The 21675-nt window shown below is 49.2% G+C and overlaps 2 protein-coding genes across 4 annotated transcripts; both read left to right on the top strand.

Annotated features, from left to right (window-relative positions):
• The first annotated feature begins 8162 nt into the window (after window positions 1-8162).
• On the top strand, window positions 8163-15117 carry FOXD1 (forkhead box D1). Of its 2 annotated transcripts, none has more exons than XM_077171739.1 (2): window positions 8163-12452; window positions 12661-15117. In XM_077171739.1, exon 1 carries the CDS (start codon window positions 8618-8620, stop codon window positions 9875-9877), a length of 1260 nt encoding a protein of 419 aa, XP_077027854.1. In that variant the 5' UTR covers window positions 8163-8617; the 3' UTR covers window positions 9878-12452; window positions 12661-15117. The 2 variants fall into 2 exon arrangements, with proteins under 2 accessions (XP_077027854.1, XP_077027853.1); XM_077171738.1 differs by having other exon boundaries at window positions 8163-13813; window positions 13931-15117.
• On the top strand, window positions 13860-15117 carry LOC143692161 (uncharacterized). 2 transcript variants are annotated; one of them, XM_077171740.1, is made up of 3 exons: window positions 13860-14069; window positions 14158-14312; window positions 14466-15117. In XM_077171740.1, exons 1-3 carry the CDS (start codon window positions 13860-13862, stop codon window positions 15040-15042), a joined length of 942 nt encoding a protein of 313 aa, XP_077027855.1. In that variant the 3' UTR covers window positions 15043-15117. The 2 variants fall into 2 exon arrangements, with proteins under 2 accessions (XP_077027855.1, XP_077027856.1); XM_077171741.1 differs by having other exon boundaries at window positions 14462-15117.
• Window positions 15118-21675: the final 6558 nt, after the last annotated feature.

The following is a 21675-nucleotide window of genomic DNA, read 5'->3' as shown; positions in this document are numbered from 1 at the left end:
TTCTCCCAGCTGTCCCCAACAACTTGCCTCCTTCCTCCCAGCTGGCCAGTGCACAGCTCTGTGGTGGGGCCCCTTAAGTGAACCAATCCCCGATGCCCCCAGCTGCCCCTGCCCAGCCAAACTACTGAGATTCTTCTGTCACCGCTGCCTGTGTAACAGCCCTTGTTCTTTTTATTTCTTCCTCCTTGTGTGTTTTTCCCTGTGGCTTTTCCTCCTCTGTTATGTTATTGTAATTTATAAACTATCCACATGCAGCTGCTTGCTGCTGGTCACAGAGGGCACACACTGTCTGTGTGCCTTTACTGGATCCCTCAGAGATGTTTCCCTGTAGCTGTTTTCCCTCACTGAGGCCTTAATCTACCCTTTTTATGTATTGCCATCTTTGTGTTTTCAGAGTCCTATTCTGAGAGCCAAACACACACACCTCCCAGGCCCTAACTCACACAGTTGCTGCTGCCTTTGAGTATATGTAAACCAGTTTGCATTTCTGAGGCAGAGATCATTCACAGTCTACAATTTCAGTCTCCCACAAGTTTGCCACTGTGTTTGAGTTTACTCTGACGAGTGTGACTAATCTCACAGCCGTGGGGAACGTGCATGTCTGGCTCTAGCAGAAGGCAAAGCAGTCCTTGCAGGAGCTGTGCTGCACAGCAGAGGGCAGGAGCAGATTTATGGGGGAAGAAGCCTGGCATTCTCATCAGTGCTACAGGTGCTCACAGAGTGATGCAAGAGAGGAGGAGCCTTGTTGCTCCATGGTCCCAGTCACTGCCTCAGCTGAGCTTGATGAGCCTACTGGGACCAGTAGAAACACTGCTGATCTTGCCTTCTCACCCTGAATATCCTCAGTTAACTATTCTCTTTGGTCTTGTTTCTGTAAGACTATGTTAATAATTAATCTATCCTTCTTCATTGATTAACATTGTCTCCCTTGTTACTAATCCCCAGAGCCAAGATTTTGCCAAGGCACTACTTTTTATGTGTCTGTGAATTTAGTTTGCTCTTACATTATCTTTTCACTACACCAGAGCTGAGTGATAATGTGTACAAAAGATACTGATCCTGTTAAAATTGAGGCCTTTGTAATTAGTGAAAATTAATGATAATCCCAAGATGACTCCATCTGCTGGGGGTAGAAATTCTCAGAGGGATGATCATTCAAAAGGCGCTGCTGAAGAGCAGCAGCCTCTGTGCCTCCCACCAGGTGAATCACAGATGAAAATTAGGGGATGATCAAACAACTGTAAAAGATGGTGGGGGAACCTCCAAAAATTTGGTTCACTGTATCTAAGAAAAGATGGCGGGGGAAGCTCATATTATTTACCTGAACTAGCAACACCAATATATCATTCAGCAGGAGGGGGAAAAAGCAGATTTAGGAGAAGGGGGTGTTTGGGGAAGACAGAGTTTCTTAGGAACTAAAAAGAAAGCTTATAAATTTATTGCAGGATGAAACTGCCAATGTACCTGCAGAAAAAGTGAAGAGAGCCAAGATGAAAAAACACAGAACAAACCTGAGTTTGTAACAAATTGGCTTCAGATTTTTTACACTCTGCCATCCATATATGTGTAATAGTCGAGAATTGCTAGGCCAAATGATGATTACAAACAAGCAAAATATTTTATTAGACTAAAATACTGAAGTGAAAATGAATCACAGAAAGATCATTCCAAGATAGAAACTGTAGAAAATGCTGTTACGGCTGGCATTTTAGGATCAACTGGTCTAGAGATGTGATCTCGCATGCCCTCATGTGAGATTTTTGAAGACAAACTATGATGAAAACCACATCGCTGAGTTGTATCAGGACAAAAAGTGATTCAAAAGTGGCAGTTCAAGGGGCTCTAAGATTTGGTTACATTTCATGGATCAAACAGGAGACCTTCAAAAAACAAACTTTACGTCTGAGAAAAAGTATTTTAGCATGCTAAAATAGTATTGGCTTGTTTTCTTCAGTTTTTCTTTTGTAATTCCATAATGGGAAACATAAACCTAAACCTGGATTTAGTAGTAGCTGAAGAACTTCTACGAGAAATGAAGCAGATCCAAGGGCTGTACCACTGAGAGGGATCCTGAGCTCAGTAAACACCTTTTCAGTTCTGAAAAAGGGTGAAAGTCATGACCTCAAAAACATCGAAACATATACATTGCTAAAGGAAAGTTCATTAGCTACAGCAAAACAGCATAAGAATGGAGGAAGATCATTAAAATGGTTACTTAGAAAAATTGTTTCCTAAATTATATGGAAGTTTAAAGGCAGAAGAATGACATTTGTTCTCAAAATGGTAGTGGAAAAGCTCTCCTAATAGTCATGGCCAGTGCTGCATAAGTAATAACAGGGCATGTTGAGGAGAGGTGCTAGTATCATATTGAGGGAACTAATCACAGATTTGAAGCATAAGTGATCAGGCTATAGTGAAGCAATATTTGTCTTGATTATCTGGAACAACAAGACAAAAACATGGCTTTAGGCAGTGAAGGAAATCTGATATTTAAAATTTCATTTGGAAACATTTGTTCAGAAGAATGCTGTATTTAACTGCAGGACGTAAGGGGAAAAGTACTAAGTAATTTTGAAAATACCCATGTGTGTTAGCAATTTTATGGAGGAAAATAGCAGCATTATGTAGTAGAGAACCAAAAATGTTGAGAGAGAGAGATGAATGGAAAAGAAACCATTAGACTCAGTGAAGAATTAGAAAATTTTTAAGGGATGTAAAATATATAAACTTTGATAAGAGCCCAGAAAGATTCAACCTAAGTCTGGTGCTGTTTCCATCTCATGTGTTACCATCTTGTATCATGTGCCACAGAGTTGATCTGTAATAGACTTAGTGTCAAGGAAGAGAGGCTGCTGCCCAGAAAACAGTGTCCTTTTCTCACCAAGACTGTAGTTTTTAAGCTCAGCAACCCAAAATACCTGGGCTTCAAACCATATCACAGGCTTTTTACAACTTCCAGGATGCCTCTCCCTGTAACACCCTGCAGAGTCCTACTAGGGAGTAGTTGGAGAAGGGCTACATCAAGAATCCCCTGCCTTCACTGTACATGGTTCAACTGGGCTTTGCAGGATATTTGGGAAGTTGAGTTAATAAGACTGCTAAAAGCTCACCAAGAAAGGCTTGCCTGTTAGTATTAGTCAATAGCAAATACCTTGCTAGAAAATAAGTAAGAGGTAGAAGTCACTATGTCCTTTATTGGCTATGCATGAAAAAGGTGATACCTTAAATTAATGCATGGATATTAGAGACTTAGACAAACTGTTTATTCCTAAAGACATCCTATACACAGAATTCAAGAGAGCTTGGATCCTTCAAGCCATGATCACAGAAATATTTTGACCTCTGCTAAGACAGTGGTCTTTGTATTGTCTTTAATCATTAACACAAATCAAAACATTGTTCAGACAACATGACCCAACACACACATGTAAATGTGTAATGTATCACATTTAGCCCAGGATGAATCAGGACTAAGTTTGGCCCACTTTAGAAGTATAGGTGCCATCATGCAACCTTTGATTAATGCCTTGACAGCTCCAAAATTTTTATTCATTCTGGATTTACTTGATTTTCTAGACCTCCTGGTCCAGCTGGTGCTCGGCAGGAGTGGTGAGCATGCATGGCAAGAGGTGGAAAGGCTGAACAAGGCAAGGGCCTTCCTTTTTCTGCAACAGCTAGCTGCTATTTCTGCTCAAGTCCTGGCAGGAACCCATTACCCACTAAGTTCTAGATGGAAAAACGGATCTTTTTCTTTGATCACAATACAGCTTATCCCCAAGGATTTCTAAGTGGACAAAGAATATACCTGCCAATATTCACTGAATTAATGAATGAGTTTGTACTCCTTTGGGGCTTACTTCCAACTCTACAGAATGAAATAGAAAATATCTCAAATATTTGAGACACTAATTATGGGATCTCCCTCCTAGTTTGCTAAAGCTTGTTTACAACAACAAAAAAAAAAAGGGCTTATGTGGAAAATGGTAGAAAGCTTTTCAGTAGTTGGTGAAGTTATGGAATTAAAGGTAACCTAAACAAGCATGATTTGTTCATGTGAAAAGTACTCTGCTATATCTGCTCCAGCAACCAGTGCTTAATTTTGTAAATCTGATATCCTTCCACCAGCATGGGAAATAGTTACTGGTTTTAAGGGATAGAAATAATAAGTTGAAATTAAAACTGGCAAAGCAAATTTAAGCATCTCATGCTATTTTGAAGGACTATTAAGAAAATAATAGGGATGAGATGAACAAGAAAAAAGGTGGATAGAATGACAAAGATTGTCAGGAATACATAATTACTTCTGTGCTACTCCAGTGATTCTGAAGGAGAACTCCTCAGCATGTAAAAAAGGTGACCAATGAAAAAATTTGTCATAGAATCTATGGAGTCATGAACATCAGGAAGAAAGTGTTTAACAACACTTGTTCCTTGTCTCTTCCGTGACAAAATGGGGGCGCGTCACATTTAAATGAGCAGGTGACTTGCATAAAACAAATTAAAAGAGACACTTCTTACCACTCATGGTTAAAGCTTAGGAGCATTTCACCACAGAATATGTTTAGTGGTGTAAATGTACATGATTTCAAAAAACTACAGGACAAATTCATGGAATAAATTCTCTCACAGGCCGTTAAAAATTAACGTTAAAAATTAAATTCCAATATTATCTCCACTTTAAAACAAACAAATGAACAGCTTGAAACCTAGATTTCTGGCAGCTAGGAATTAATGTTACACACTTGTCTTGTTCCTATATTCTTCCCTAAACATCTGGTCTTAGCTGATGTTGAAGTCAGTTTATTCTGCTAGATGGGTCTTGGTCTAACCCAGTAAAAATGCTTCTTAAGATCAGAACATCATGAGGACATTAAATCACATTTTACAGAAATTGAAAGTCCAAAGGGCCTTAAAGGTAGTCACTTTCACTTGTCAGAACAAATGTACATGGCCCACAAGTATTATAGAACAAGGAGAAAAAATCCACAAACCAACAAACAAAATAAAACCCCGACAAAATCCAACCCAACCAAACAAATAAACCAAACCAACTTGGTCAAGAAGAAAAAAATGCTTGACAGGAGTAGAGGGGAGATTACCTCCAAGGATGATAAACCTTTTTTCAGCAGTAGACATGGCTGGAACCCCAGATTTTCTTTAGTTTTTCAGGTGACTGCTGCCAATCCTCTCCAATGCATTATGATCACACATTGTAACCCTGGCCTCCATAGAAGGTTTAAAGGTAGTGTTACCTTCTCCAAAACTGCATGGCAAGAGTAGGGGAAAATAAACACCCAAAAATGTGGAGATAAAATGGCAGTCACTGTTATACTGGGCAAAGAAGACCCCAGCTGTCACTGTTACTATTATTGTCTCTGTCATGGACACCATCATCCTTTTGCAAGGTCATTGCTGGAGCATTTATTTGTTCTACGAGCAGCTCAGAATTCCATCCAATCTTTGACCCAAGACACAACATTCACAGAAAATGGAAATTATTAAAAAAATGGTTCTATATATTAAGAAAAAGTCCAGTTCTGCAGCTCCAGAAAACTCAGAGCACCTCAGCCAGTGTGCCTGTGTGGCTGCTTGAAAATGCTCTGCATAGTGCACAGGGTAATCTTCGATTTTTAATAAAGGCCTGGGCTGCACTGGTAAAATGTGGATGTTCTGTATATGCATGCAGGAATTGTGTGTATAGTATATAACAAAAATTACAATTCATAATAATCTAAAATTTATGATTAATTTTAATATGCCCAAACAAAAAAAGCGTTAATCCTAGCTGAGTAACTGTATTTCTCATCCCGCTTCTGTGCAACTGTGGTTTTAGATGTGTGATATATCAGATCATTCACAACTAGCAGGAAACCGTAGAAGAGAGCCCCCAAGATCCTGGGTAAATGGTGGTCATTTGGTGGTTGGGTATGTGGGCAGAGAGCTCCGTCACGGAGATGGTAAGGTGGTCCAGGAAGTTCCAGCCTTTCGCGGTGGGGCTCCAGAATTCTTCTTTAGAGTCTCTGGGTCCCGCTCAGTCGCTGAGCGGGGGGATTCCTGCCCGACCCTGCCTTTCTCGGGGGCTGCTTTGGACAAGGAGGTCACGCCGGGCCCCCTGCCCCGCACACGGTCCCACCGCCGGCGCTCCTTGCCGGTAGATGGCATCCCCCGTCCGCGCACAGCAATGCCCGGAGCGGAGCGGCGCGCAGCGGCACTGACCGCGAGGTGGGAGACAGGGCAAAGCCCGCGGCCCCGCCGCTGGCCGGATTTTACCAAGGGAAATGCCACCCCGATCGGCCACGTCCAGAAAGAGCCGCACCCCAGCCGAGGCTCGCGGAAGCTCGGTGCTGTCGAAGAGCCGCCGGTGTCACACCCTCAGTGAAACACCCGTGCATTCTGCTAGAGGAGGATCGAGGGCAGACCCCGGCTCTTTTGGTTTGTCACTACAGTGGTTCTTCCCTGTGCATTTTTAAACTTCACCGTTCTTCAGACTTTAGAGCATGATTTTTTAAAGATTGTTTCAAACGTTCAGGCTAGAAGATAAAGAATAAAAGGGGGGGGGGGGAAGGAAGCAGAAAGATAAAATAGTAACTCTTTGTAAAGACGAGAAACCTCTTGAAGACAAAGAATCCTATCTACCTTTCTTTAGTAACTTCCCGAGGACCTTAAAAACTAATTCGAGGAGAGATTATATGAACTGTAGGAACTGTAAATCTAAGTGATATCTATTTTTGTGCAGGAAAAAAAAAAAAAAGCAATTTGCTGGATCTAGAGGGTTGGTTTTTTTCTCTTTATTCCCCCCCCCCTTCCCCCCCCCCCCTCCGTTTTGTAACTTTTGGTGGTATTGTCTTGCAGGCGCCTTAGTAGTGAACAAAATGTAAATAGGATTATTTGGAAATAGTAGAAAGGATTATGTTGTAAATCCATGGAACTGGGTTTGAAACAGGGTGGCTTGTAGCTTTGGGTTAGGACAGTATAGCGACAAACTAAAACGTATTTCGAGAAATTGGATGTGCACGTTGTTTGCAAAGTGTGATTTGATGAATGAGACTTCATGCATCAGTCTGCCCTTCTCAGGACGATTTCTGCCAAAGAAAGAAATGCTCCTTTACTCCCATCCCAGTCGGATCTTGATTGCGGTTTATCCTGCCAGAACTGGGAAAGATGGGATTTTTCAAAGCCTTTCTTTTTAAGACCATGGTAATTGCATTTCTGTCCAAATTTCTGGGGGGTTTATTTTGTTTGGGTTCTTTGGTGGAGTTTTTGTCTCTTTTTTTTTTTTTTTTTTTTTTTTTTCCCTGCCAGCCCTTACATAAAGGGGGCCCGGTCTTCTGTCGTATCATAGATCACCTGAAAAGGGGAACAGTGCCACTAAATTAGCAAGCAATCCTCTGTCGCTTTCTCAGGGGTGTTGCTCCTACTTAAGCCAAAGTACCATTCTAAAGGCCAGTGAATTTATTTCCTTTACATACAAAGGAGGTAACGCTAATTCTCTGTGTTTCTCATAGTGGAGGGAGTGGAGTGTTTCTCATAATGGAGGGAGCTGCTTCTCTCTCTTTAATAACCATAGCCTTACAATTTGACTGAGGATAGTGGTGTGTTTTGCAGACTGTTCTTTTAGAGTTTGTGAGGTCGATAGCAAGAGATATTTTATTTCATTCTAAAGTAAATTAAACTCTGGAGAGTGATCGGGGAGAGGTAGGGAAGGATGTCTCTCAACCATTCTGCGAACAGAAGTCTGAAGTTTATTAACTCACCATCTCCCTCTCCTAGACCCTCCGGAGGGTTTCTGGGAAGATGCTCCTACACTTTGCGACAGACTTTTTTTTTTTTTTTTTTCTTCCTGCGGAGGGTCAAGTGTTATCTTTATTTTCCCCCTTTTCCACTAAATATGGCACCGGTCCCCTCGCGGCCCCCCAGAGCCCCTCCTGGATGGGGTGAGGCCGGGAGGGCCCAGACGGTGGCGAGGCGCCCTTCTTGGCCGGGGGGGGAAGACTCGCCGGGTTCTGACGCTGGGAGCCATGTGATGGCCCCCTCGCTAAAAGGCGGGGAGGAAGGCTGCCCTCCCTGGGACTAAGCCCCAGCCTTTTCACCGTGTTTCCTAAGGCCCAGCAAGCCATCCCCTACGCCCTCCCTCCTCGCCAGCCTCCTCCCCTCTCCTCCTCCCAGGACTAGGCGCGCTCCCTCCTGCCCCGCATCCATTAATGTCTGGGGGCTGAGGTGAGGAGAAAGAAGGGGAAACCGACTTCCAGGAGAGACGGCACAACCTCCCTGCGCCCACAATAACAGATCCCAACCGAAAAAAAAGCGGAAAAGATCCCCAAAAGGGGGGAAGGGAAGGGAAGGGAAAAAAGAGAAAAAAAGAAATCCAAACGGCAGCAAAAAATACCCCGAAACAAAACCCTGACTAGCCGCCGCCTCCGAGCGGGCGGCGGGAGCGCTCCAGAGGCGCGGCAGCGGCGCTGGGGGCCGGCGCGGCTCGGAGCGGCCCGCCTGCCCGTGGCGGCGGCGGGGCGGCTCTCCGCGGAGCGGCGCGGAGGCCTGGCGGCGGCGGGGAAAGCGCCCGCTCGCCCGCCGCGCCGCGCCGACCGCCACCGATGCGCTGCCCCGCCGCCGCGCCATGACCCTTAGCTCGGAGATGTCCGAGGCGTCGACGCTGGCTGAGGAGACCGACATCGATGTGGTGGGCGAGGAAGACGACGAGGAGGACGACGAGGAGCCACGGACCCGCCGCCGCCGCCGCTCCTACGCCGAGGATGAGGAGGAGGACGAGGACGACGACGAGGAAGAGGACGAGGACGATGTGGGCGACCTCCACGCCGCCGCCCTGCTGCCTCGGTCGCCCGTGCGCGGCGGAGGCGTAGGTGGCGGCGGCGGGGCGGGCGGCGGGGACGCTGCCGGTGGCTCTCGGCCCCCCTCGCGGGGTGGCCCGCAGAAGGCGACGGCGGGCGGCGGCGGGGCGGGCGGCGGCGGCGGCGGGGCGGGCAGCGGCGGCGGCAAGAACAGCCTCGTGAAGCCGCCCTACTCCTACATCGCTCTCATCACCATGGCCATCCTGCAGAGCCCCAAGAAGAGGCTGACGCTGAGTGAGATCTGCGAGTTCATCAGCGGGCGCTTTCCTTACTACCGGGAGAAGTTCCCTGCGTGGCAGAACAGTATCCGCCACAACCTCTCCCTCAATGACTGCTTCGTCAAGATCCCCCGGGAGCCCGGCAATCCTGGCAAGGGCAACTACTGGACGCTTGACCCCGAATCCGCCGACATGTTCGACAACGGGAGCTTCCTGCGCCGCCGAAAGCGCTTCAAGCGGCAGCAGCTCCCGGCGCCCGAGCTTCTGCTGCGCGCCGTGGACCCCGCCGCCTTCCTCCCGCAGCCTCCGCCGCAGCCCCCGCAGCAGCCGCCCTGCGCCTACGGACCCTACGGCTGCGGCTACGGTCTCCAGCTCCAGCCTTACCACCCCCACTCCGCCCTCTTCGCCTTCCACCACCCCTCTCCGCCGCCCCGCCAGCCCCCTGCCGCCCCCGGCAGCGCCCCCGGTGCAGCGCTGCCCCCCGCCGCCGCCGCGCCGCCGGGCCCCTTGCTGCCGGCGGCGGAGCTGGCACGGACGCCCTTCGGCTACGCGCACCCGCTGGGCCCGGCGCTGGCGGCCTCGCTGCACTCCGCCAAGCCCGGCAGCGGCGCGGCGCTGGCCCGCTCGCCCTTCTCCATCGAGAGCATCATCGGGGGAAGCCCCGGCCCCGGCGCGGGCAGCAGCTGCGCCTCGCAGTCGACCGCGGCGCCGGGGCTGGCCCGCTCGCTGGGGAGCGCCGGGAGCGGCCTGCCCCCCGCCGCCGCCCTGCCCGCCACCCCCGGCTTCGCGGCACGGATCTCTAACTGTTAAGTGTTTGGGAGTCTTTCCGAAGGTAGGATCTGGGGTATCTCCTTTCTCCGCCGCTCGGACGCCCGGCGGACGCTGCCCGCAGGGGCTGCCTGTCTTTGCGTGGGGATAATTGTGACGGGGCTCGGGGGCCGTCCGCCGCGAGCGACGGACCTCCCGTGACCTTCACTAGTGCAAAGCCAGGTGTAGATCTAGATACTGCATGGGCAGGCGGTCACTACATCGGAAAGTTACTCGCTACTCCTTAAAAAGAAACAAACATGGTGATAAATAATGTCTCTAAACCGCTGAAGTTCAGAGATTCTCAGGTCTAGGAGCTTGAAAACAGTAATGTACAGGAGAAAAAAAAGGCTTGAGGGAGGACAGCAGAGCAATACTTTTTCATTTAGTACACTTGTCTCATGTACTTTTATAAAAGAAAAGATTAACGTGTTTACACAGAAGAAAGTCAAGATTATCATTTCTTATTTTAACCTGTGTTTTGTATTATAATAGACTTACGGAGTTTTTTATTTTGTACTTTATGCGTATTCTTTACAAGGAATATTGTTAAAATTACTGGCAAGTATTATTGTACCATTTCAATGTAAAATTTTTACACATTTTCAAAAATAAAATTTTTAACTTTCAAAAAAAAAAAAAATCAAAACCAAACCCAAAGACCAAAGGAGCCCAGCCAAACAATTGGCTTTGGATCCTTCCCTCCTTAGCACTTCTCCTTTCTTTGGGACACTAATATTTTTTTCTTTGGGATTAATAGCACAATAGTCAAGGAATATTATAGCTTGAAATTTATTATGTGCAGATTTGACTGCAAAGAAGAAAATAAAAATACGATCTTTGCAGGCAATGCATTGTTAACCCTAGAAGATAAAGAATGACAAAAAAACCCAAAACAAACTAAACAATCAAAAAAAACCAAAACAAAGCAAAAAAACCCGCACAACACCAACAACCCCCCCCCCAACAAAACAAAAAAAAACCACTCTACAAAAAACAGCAGGAACGAAAGAGGGGATAAATAGAAATAGGTCTCTCTGGAGGGAGTAAAGCCCAGTTCTGTAAGTCGCCAACCAGGGGATTGATTAAAACGCCGGTTTAAAACTATTTTTATACTTTTGGGTGTGTTTTAAATCACAACTGCATCATAGTTTGGTTTCCAAGAGGCCAAAGGAAAATACTACTAATAAAGGGCGTACATTGAACTTAAGAGAGATTTGTTCTAGACACTTATGTTTCTGTGATGATGATAATAGTGGCATGTGTTTCTACTTTTCAATACATAAAATATAAAATGCGCTTTGTAATATCCTCGTGTGATGAGTTGATTAAGTTTATAAGCTGTCGAAATAAGGATGTACAAAACAAACCATGAAAGCAGTTCTTCTGATTCCAAACAGTTTTTTTAACAGCATAAGGTCCATAGATATCTATTTTATAGACTAAAAAAAAATTTAACCAAAAAATCCGGCCTCAAATATTCAGAGCTTTTATATGGAAAAGAGAATCGCATGTTTTAAGAGTAGGCATGTGAATGTTTGTTGTGGGCTCGGAATACGCATTTTTCAAACCAGGGAGGCGCTTTTCAACTACGACTGTATTTATAACTATTTAGGAGACTCGGGGATCAAATATGTGAATTTTCATAATAAAAAAATAATAATAATAAAAAGGGAGGGATGCCTTTTGGTACTCTTTGGTCTGAGGAGGGGTTTACATGTAGAAGTATTTCGTCGCCTGGGTTTTAAATATTCTCATAGATGGAAAAGTGGTGATTCTCCGTTTTGTTTGTAGCAATGCTGTGTTAAAATAGTGGGTTTCAAAAAAGACTGGACATAAGATCTCTGCTGGGCTCCATTTGCACTCCGGAGCTGGAAGGCCTCTTTGGATGTTCCGGGTTCCTTAGCAGAAAAATAAGTAAAGTCCGTTCTAATTTCTAAAACAAAAGGGAAAATACCCCAGAGGCACCGTGTACGTATTCTCCGGGGAGAGTGAGTCTTTTTCACGAGAGACCGATTAATTCAGTTTCCCCGGGACTGGCCGGGCGATGCGCCGGGCCGACACGGGCCGGTGCAGCGCGGAGTACCGAGCTAAGCTGCGGCCCCCCTCGAAGAGGCAGATAAAATCAAACAGGGAAATGTTTTACGGGAGAGAAGGCAGCTGTCGCCTTGCGGCGGTGCGAGGCTTCCCGAGGAGGGGTGCTGCTGGCCCTCGGTTTGGGTTCTGTCTGCTCGAGTCCTAGGGATCTCCACGAGCAGTTACATGAGAAGGGTAGATTCTGGCGACCCACCCTGTTTGTTTCTCTTGGCTTCTACGCAGCAGACCCCGGCTACGCAGTAGACCCTGGGGAGCCCGGCAACCTCCCCCACGCAGAGTCCAGCCCGGCCCACGCCGCTGGACAGTGGGGTCTGAGTGTGCCCACTGCCCATCCCTCAGGTCTCCTCAGAGATATATGGCAAGCAAACTGCTTGGTTACTTTTTCTTTCCATATTTTTCGCCGGTTGCCTCCATCCCGTGCGGACAAAACCTTCCCTTGGGAGTTGCTAGGGAAGGTGACAGGAGCAAATTGCAGTAGGTGGTATGGATTTTTTTGCCTGTTCTCCTCGAGTCGGCGGGGAAGCCGCCTGGCCTCGATCCCGGTCCCGAGGGTCCCTGTTTCCCCGCTGCTGCCGCAGAGCAGGTGCTGCCAGGAAAGGAGCCGGCCCCACAGCCCTTTGATGAGTTCGCAGCACCGCCGGGCCGCAGCGCCCCATTCGCATGCTAATGGCCCGCCGTGCTCTCCGCAGCTTCCAAGACTAACAGAGAAGCTAACGGTGTAGTCCTCGCAAGGACTGAGCCCGGACGAACAATTCTTCCAAAATAGTCTGGACCCTAAACAATCTGGTAAGACGTGCAGTATAGTGTCGTCTCCTTCTCCTCCCAAAGTGTGGATTCATTAACCCGTCTTCTTGCTCATCCTATCCCCGTAGGGCTATGAGAGATGAATTACTGGATCTGAATTGGGAGGGGATTGCTCTATAAGGGGGCTAATGTTTCAATCAGTTCATCCTGAAGGACCACACAAAAAGAAACTTCTTCGTTTATGGTGCTATTATGCGGAGTTTTAATCTAGGGATAGATTTAGCCAAATGTTATCTATTGGGAATTTAATGAAGCCCTTATGTATTCAATCGTCTTTTATGCCACACACAGTGTCTCTATCCAGAAACGTTTCCTTCCACATAGTTCTTTGTTTCTGATGGTTGATTTATATACTTTTAATTAGGTTTTTAAGAAATTATTTCTTTTCAAGTATCTTGTATAAAGTTTCTCTTAAGCAGGACTGTGTTAGGTCCCTTCCCACATCCCCTATAAAAGAGGTTTCCCCTTCCTTCCCTGGTTTTGAATACGATTAGTTTGCACGTCCACACACTGCACCCTTCCCGCTGGAGCGCTCTTGCTTCCTTGTGCAGAGGGGCCGGACATCGTGCCCGCTCTGTCGACACCGCCGTGGGCTGCGACGGGCTGCGCAGCCCGGGGGTCCGGCCGAGCCCCGTGGCTCCGTGCACGGCTCCCCAGCCCTGAAGCTGCTCTCAATCCAAACCATTCCCACCCGCACCTCCTTTGGACCACACCTTCGATCTGGTTTGTATTTTAGGTGCAGTGAGAAGCACTTCTGGGGTCAGCGGGGTGCACATCCCGTGCTTGCAGGCTGGTTTCAAATACCCAGGACCGGCCCCATCACCCAGTCCGTGAGATGAAAGAGGGGAGCGAGGCCCTCACCTGCTCTCAGCTGCTCCCTTTCTTGCAGCGCTGGTGGCGAGGGCAGAGCGCACGGTCGCCCCCGTAGAGACTGAGGCCTGTTCCGGCGATGTGTGGGAAAGTGGATCTGATTTAACTGTCCCTTGGCACGGCCCGGAGACTCCGCTCCGTATGTAATGCTTTCCCTCAGTACTTACAGTAAGTACTGCAGTAGTCTCTGATAATATTGTATTTGACAGAAGTGATGGAAATTATGATCTTGGCCAAGCCCTCGCTGCTCTGGAACTTGCTAACCAATACAGATCCGTTTTTCAGCTTGTTCACAGTGGTTTCCCCACCTGCAGTGGTATTTCCTCTGCTTCCCTCGGCGACTGCCGGCCGCACACACCATCGGGACCCGAGCACCGGCGGGGACCGGCTGCCCTGTTCCCGCAGCTGGGCATATCCTGAGCAGGTAGGTGTCCCCCTCCACCGTTCCTCACCTCCAAGCCCCAGTAACCTGCTGCAGGTGACTGCAAGGCCTCTCCACCCTTCTCTGAAAGTCCTTTCTCCTTTGCAACCCTCACCGTGAGAGGCACGTCGAGCAGCGGCCGTTGTTCGCTGCCCCTTCCTGCGCTGCAAAGCACGACCAAGACGTGGAGGAGGCATTCACGCAGAAGCGTGTGTACGTGTGTGCAGGAGAATGGCGCTTCAGAAGGTAACCAGCTGCTGCCGGATCCCCGCTGCGGCAACAACCGTGCTCGGTGCCTCATTGCGCAAATGGGTGCCCGCCGATTTTGGGGAGAGACGGAGAAATGAACGCGAGTTCCAAATCGGTAAACCTCTTCCTCTTGTTTTTCACTTGAGGAAGAACTCTGTTCCCCGCCGCCGGTCCCCGCCTGGAGGTGTACTGCGGGCAGCCAGCCCTGAAAGCACGCCGGCCCCTTCCCAGCAGCTTGGCTCGGCTTGCTCGGCTCGGCTTGCTCACTCACCGGCAAGACCGAAAACAGCAAAGGCAGAGGCTGCGGGGCTGGGAAGGCACCCGCGCCCAAACTCGCGACCAGCCCGGCTGCCTCAGTGCGGGCGGCGCCGAGGGCTGTGTGCAGCTGCACGGCGGGGCTCAGCGGCCGCGGCGGTGGGAGCGGGGAGGCAGGCACCCGGCAGCGTCTCGGCGGGACACACCGCGGGAAGCCCACGGAAGATGGATAGCTTACGAAGATGTGCCCTTAGTGCAGCGCTCCCGCTCCACCAGCTGCCGCAGTGAGAGACACAGAGGCACCCGCTGCGCTCTGCGCCATGGAGAAACCTATCGGCTAGGCACCGTAGTGCCCAAAATGTACAAAAACATACATATGGACTGGACTCGACGAAAGGGGCCTCTCTTTTTAATTTTTTTTTTCTTTCAGCGCCGTATCTCGTCAATTTCAGAAATTCTACCGCTGAACTGAATTCAGAAGGAAATTTGTGGTTGCGGGGTTTTTATTTTTCTAATCAAAATAATTAAACTTTGCCTTCCTCCAAGCCACAGGAGACCTGTTGAATTGATTCTGTTTCCCTTTCGCTGATACAGTAAAAAGGCATGCAGAAATCTGCGGGCCCCCATATTTAGATGATTAATCATGCAATTTATGTTAGAAGCAAACGGATACTTAGAAAATTACGTTGTTGCATTAATTCCTTTCTTAAGACTGGGAAAGCCTTTTCTACAGTCAATCCGAAGGTATTTCTGTCCCCTGAGTGCAACAGAAAATAATGTGAGTGCATCGAAACGGTTGTGAACATTTAGGAGTGTTGTCTCGGACCTGGTGACACCACCATCCAGTGCCCGCACAACTGTAGCACTGCGGTCATCGCTCCTGCTAATGCCCACGCTTTGGCAAGACCTTTTAAAACCCGTGAATGTCTCTTCGTACCGCATTGGTCGTAGGACTGCTTCTCTAGTTTCATTGCAGAAGAGTACATGCACACCTGTACACACGAGATACATTAAATACACACAATCAAGATTAATGAGGTGACTTCCCTGGGTTTTCTTTTCGTTGAATAAACACTGTCACGTCTGCTTATTCAGCAACAACCAGACGAAACAGATAGCTTTCTAATATACGGGTATACACTGAAATTCCACCTGTCGGCTGCACGAGGGCATGGGGGAGCAGAGAAGAACAGCCTCTTCGAATAAATAGACGATTAAAATAACCATTGGTGAGAGGGGAAGAAAAAAAGATGAAAGATGTCCAGTGCCGAGCGAGGATGAACAGATATATCAGGTGACTTTGCTCGAAAGTGGAGGGATCGGAAATTACGGACCATAGAAAAAATATTTTATCCTTTCTTTCCAGTCCGCCTCTGATTGCACAAAGTGCCGTGAGGCTGCTCGGTGGGCTCTGACAAACATCCCTTCCTCTTTCATTGAAGTCCTTAACCTGTCTTTTTCCGTGCAGACGGCGCTGCCGATGGGGCAGCACACGCTAGCGTGTACCCTCGCACGGTTCCGCAAGCGCTAGGCAGCCGGAGGCCCCGCTAACACCTCTTCCTTTCTACTTTTCGGTTCTGTATGAGAAGCCAAAGGGTGGCCTTCCTCTGAAAATTAACCGCTTTAAATCTCTTTCAGCTCTACTTCCATCCCCATGTCTTTCCTCCTGGTGCTCAGACATCTGCCGGTCGGGACATGATTTTCGGTGGAATCGCCAGTTCCGCCCGTCCGCCTCTGAGGCAGATGTCCCGTCCCGCGCACTGGAGCGGGGCTACCGGCAAGAGGTGTGGAGTGGATGTTTTTGCTTTTAAAAAGACTCTCTTCCCCTCCAGCCTCCTCCCCACCCAGAAGGAATCCGCAACAACTTGCTAACACTCATGGGCAAGCCAAACGTGGCGTTTCCACAAGAGATTTTGAGTACGGTCCCGGAGGTGCTGTGCGCCTGCCGCTGCAAGACGGCGTGGTTCGCCCGGTTAAGCGGCACAAACCCCCGCGGCCGCGCCGGGGCGGAGCCGGGGGCGCTGCCGGCAGACCGGCAGGAGGGACCGTGCTCGGTGCCTCCTCCCGGCCCCAGGTACGCTGCCGTCCTAGCAGGGCTGTCTCGGCCGCCCGCCGGTAGGGCAGACCGCTGCTGCCGCTGAGGGAGCCCTCTGGGTTCATAACTCCCCCCGGGGAAGACAACCTTCGGCCCGGTCCTGTCCTGCCGTCGACTCCCACCGTGGGGCGCGCGGGGGCGTGTGGGGTGAGGGGAGCCCGGTGCCGACGCTATAAATCCCTCGGCAATTGAGTTCTGCACCTTTGATTTGGAAAATCGGATTCTTTGAGTGGAAACAGTTGACAGGAACTTAAAAGGATTAGCTGCATTCCACACAGGATCATTTTTACTCGTAACATTTTGAAACGATTGATCCCTTCCAGACCATAAACAATGTCCAGAAAAATGATCTAACGAGACTTCCATTGTTTCCTTTTGTCTACGCATCCCCTTTCGCCAGCAGTTTGATTAGGGACTTTGACAGGCTGGATTGTAATCACAGACACACACACACGCACACACACACGCACACACACCCTTTTCCCGAGAGATAAGTATTGAATTTGAAATAGCTCGTAATTTGTTTCGTAAACTCATTCTGCTAGAAATCGAGTGAGTACGGAAAAAGGCAGGTAGGGGCAGAAGGAGCAAGGAGAGCGGACGGAGAGGAGTGCCACAGAACGCCGAAATGAGGGGTGGGGACATTTCCCAAGCTTCTCTTGCTGGTTTTTGTACCGGCCTGGGAGGAGAAAGAGAAAGAGAAGGCCCACAGGTGCGCAAGCCTGCTCGGAACATAGAGCGTAGAGTACAACACGTGCGGCCCCGTTCCCCACTGCGGTCCGAGATGACTCAAGATCCGCGGGCTCTGCTTTGTCCCTTTCGCCTCCTCGTCCCCTCCCGTCTGAGGGCAGGAGAGTTAACGCAGGGACATCAACGGGGTAGGGGGGGAGCGAGGGGGCCCTGCCCTGTCATGCTGACCGGCCAACTTTTCCTCTGTTTTGACACCTGCGCGCACTGCCCCATGCTCCTCTCCCTGATTTATCGCCCAATTAAAGGTTCAGCCTTCCTCGAGCCACCCGTGCTGCCTCCCCTGACGGGTCTCCGCGGGTGACGTCTCCCCGGCGACAGCACGGGAGGTGATGGGTCGAGGTGGCCTTTTTTCGGCCCTTTCTGTTTCTCTTCCTTCCCCTCGGTATCTGTGTGAACCCAGGGCCTCGTGTCCCAGGAAAAAGCCGGCGGGGGCCGGAGCGGTTGTCCAATGGCGCGTCCCGGCCCGGGGCTGTGCCGATCCAGCCTGGATCGGGGGAAAACTCAGCCAGGAGAAGCATCTCAGTTGTGTCTCCCCTTCAATTAAGAGACAGCAGCTCCTTCCCGTCGGATTTCTCTGGACTTGTTCTTCCTGTCAGGCTCCGGGATTATTTTTTTCTTTCTTCTTCTTTCTTCTTTCTTCTTTCTTCTTTCTTCTTTCTTCTTTCTTCTTTCTTCTTTCTTCTTTCTTCTTTCTTCTTTCTTCTTTCTTCTTTCTTCTTTCTTCTTTCTTTCTTCTTTCTTCTTTCCTCTTCTTTCTTCTTTCTTTCTCTCCTTCTCTTGCTTCTCTTTTTTTTCTTCTTCTTCTTTTTTCTCCTTTATCTCTTTTTTCCTCACACTGAGAACAAGCGTCTCCCCGGCACAGACTGGTAGCATTGAGCATCTTCCTAACTTAACTGTGTCTTCCTTGTATCTATCAATCCACCTTTCTAATTAGACTAATTAGAAGATATGCGGAGTGTTGCTGGGTCCATAGACTAAACTGCTTAGGGTTTCTGAAAGGAAAGCTGAATGCCCGCCATGGGAGGTGGCCATTCAGGGGTACGGTAACAGTTGCTACATTTATCTCCTGCTATTGAAAAGAGCTCTGCTTAAAGCTCGATTAAAATGTTTGGAAACTAATGCCACCCTGGATCCCTCTCTAATTAGAGGGCCTGGATAGATCTCCCTGAGCAGTCAAAAGGAACTCCTTCCCGGGCTTGGCTTTTCTGTTCAGCAGAATTTCTTCTCTCCCCGCAACCCCGCCCCCACCTCCAAAAAAGAAAGGGGGGGGGGGGGGGCGGGTTGGAAGGGAGAGAAAAAGATAACGGAGCTATAAAAACGGATAAAAACGGTGGCAGAGAAATGGGACAAAATCTTTCTCCCCAAGTGTTTTGTTTGGTCCCGGTTTTCCTGACGGCAGGCACAGGCTCTTCTTCCTGGATTCATCTTCAGCGGTCGGGATAGGTTAAGGTTGGGCAGCTCCTTCTCCGCTGCCTGCGGCTAGCCAGTCAGTCTTGGGGAAGGGGAAAGGCCGTCGCCCTCCTCCCCTCGCACGCACAGGTGCGGGGCGCGTACCCCGGCTCCCTTCTTGCCTCGCTGTGCCCCGCCGGCCTTGTTCAGATAGAACAGTGCAGTAAAAAAGGGGAGGATGGACGGTGGGGGAAAGTCACCCACGGAACTGACGGCTCCTGTCTCCCAAACGTTGCTTGCAGGAAGCCCAAAGCAGAGCAGCAGTTTCCAGCAGGTCACCGGGCTGAGTGAAGGAGGGACTGTTGGAAATCCCTCCCTGGGGTACCTCTGCCTCCATCTCTAATCCGAGAGCACAGCCGCTCACCTAAGTACGCACACACGCATTTCTGCGCGCCCGTGGGGTGTGCGGAGGGGCGCGGACTGCCCTCGGGTCGCCCCGCTCCCGGGAAAGGCAGCCTCAGCCGAGCACTTCAGCGTCGGGCACCTCGCGAATTTGCGGCGCCGTTCCTTCCCCCTACGACAGAGATAGATTTTGTCCTAATAAAGGCGAGTCAAGGACTTGTGCTGGCGGGGAAAGGGATGAGGAAATTGTTCTCTTCATTAACACAAGCCTCTTACACAGATGACTTAATTTACGGGATAGATATGACCAAGAGTGCCTGGAAAGAGCCCACACTCATGACTCGGCAGGCGACGAGCCCGCGACAGCCCGCTCTGACCCGCGGGAGCTCACCGTCTTTGTGGCGACAAGCAAGGGCGCAGCGGTCGCCCCGTCGGTACCGTCGGGTCGGTAGGGGGTGGATGTTGCAGGTTTCACCCCTTGGCCTTTGGTGATTACAGCGCACCAAGTATCGGCAGAGGACAATAAAGTTGGGATTTAATTTATTTTTTATCAGTATTATGTTGTTGTCTTCTTGTTGTTGAAAATGATGCGGTGGGCATTCTGGAGAAACTGTCCAGTCTACCAGGGAAACATATCCGCATCCCACCATCCCACTCTCCCCGTATTGCCCCACGAGAGGCCCCTCTGAGCCTCTGGCAGGTGGGATCTCCTGAGAGAAAGATGTACGGGGGTGGCAGGCAGAGAAATCCAGTTGACATTTTCCTTTTCTTTCAAGCCTCGGGAGTCACCTTATCCTGAAACCCTCTGCAGGGGTGGGGAACAGAAGAGAATTGAGAGGATCTGCTCCTCTTCGTCCCGGTAGTCCCGCGACGTTACCAGCGGGGGAAGGACTAGCTCGAGACCCGGATGAGCCGGCAGGTGGGAAGCGGGGTATTCCAGCCGTGTCCCTGCTCTGCCGCGATTTTCCTCGGCCGGGTGGGGGGCTGCTCACGCTACATCCTGTTAAATCCCAGTGAACTCAACAGGACGAGTCCCAAGGACAAAACCGATCAAATATTTCCCTTAGGAACATACGGGGAGCTGCTCACGCTGTATCATGTCTGGTTCCAGTGAACTCAACAGGACGAGTCCCAAGGACAAAACCGATCAAATACTTCCCTTAGGGACATAGAACCTACTTTATTTATTTATTTATTTATTTATTTATTTATTTATTTATTTATTTTCTCCTCCAAAAGCGAGTCCAGCTCGGAGGACAGATTTTTTTTTTTTTTTTTTTTTTGCTGTAAAGAGCGCATCTCTTCATAAAATGTTCTTGGAAGACCTCACCCCTGCTCCACTGGGGACCGCGGGTTGAGAGACTCCCTTAGGACACACCTGCGGGATTAAGAGAAAAGACCGGGAGACCCCTCCCCCCCCGCGTCAGAGGGAGGAATTTGTCCCTGGGAGACGACCAGGAGACTTTTTCGTGGCTGCTGGGCTGCGCTGGCCCCTTACTGAGGATGTAAGAGAGAGCACACACACCCCCCTCCAAAAGGCAGGTTTGTCTCTTGCCCCTGCTAATGGGCCGTGCCCCTTTCCACACCTCTCCAGCACGCACAGCATCTAGGGAATTTCATCATGAAATGCAAGTCCGGAGGTGCCCAAGACACAGGAAGAGTGCTCGGACTTCAAGGATCAAAGAACTGCATGACAGCTAGTTGAGAGTTTGCTGAGTTTTACTGAGTTTTAGAGTTTCTTAATTTTAGCGTATAGGATCTTCCCAGGACAACTCTCTGCATTTCTAGAGCCCAAGTATGCTGGTGACCTCTCTCTTTTGGAAAAACAAGCGGATGAGGACAGAGCTTCGTGTCCAGACCAGGGCAGCTGCAGCTGCGTGCCTGGTAGTCCATCGCAATCAGCAGGTGGCTGAGCTGTTTGTCTACTCTTTACATGTTTCACATTACGTTCCTCGTGGGCGTTATACTGCAACTTTCCTTGTTAGCCCTGGGATTTTCTCTCTTTTTTCTTGTTTGTTTGTTTTTTGTTTTGTTGGGTTTTTTGGGTTTTTTTTTTTTGGGGGGGTTTGGTTGTTTTTGTTGGTTTTTTTTTTTTTTTTAAATAAATCCACGTGTGGAATTTCTGCAAGCAGCAGAGAGACAGAGCTCTGAGATGAGAGGTTTAACTGAAACCTGTACCCCGACACTTATGCACCCCTCCATTCCTTCTAGTCTGGGCTCTATGCCTTTGCCTCGGATATGTTTTGTGCAGTCGTGCCATTCACCCCAGGCTGGTCAAGAAGGCAAGTGGTGGGAGATTAGATGTTTTTGAGGGGTGAGCGAGGAAGAGAGAAGGGAAGGCTGAGGGTAGAAGATGGATTAGGCTTCTCTGAAATCCGGACCTCAGTAAAAATTCCACACAGAGTCATAGCCGCCCCACGCGGAAGATGTGGACATTTCTCTCTCTCTCTTTTTTTAATTTTTTTTTTT

Source organism: Agelaius phoeniceus, chromosome Z, assembly GCF_051311805.1.
Source record: "Agelaius phoeniceus isolate bAgePho1 chromosome Z, bAgePho1.hap1, whole genome shotgun sequence".
NCBI classification, from domain to species: domain Eukaryota; kingdom Metazoa; phylum Chordata; class Aves; order Passeriformes; family Icteridae; genus Agelaius; species Agelaius phoeniceus.
Note: the sequence above shows the minus strand (reverse complement) of the source record. Positions and strands in the feature narration are given on the sequence as shown.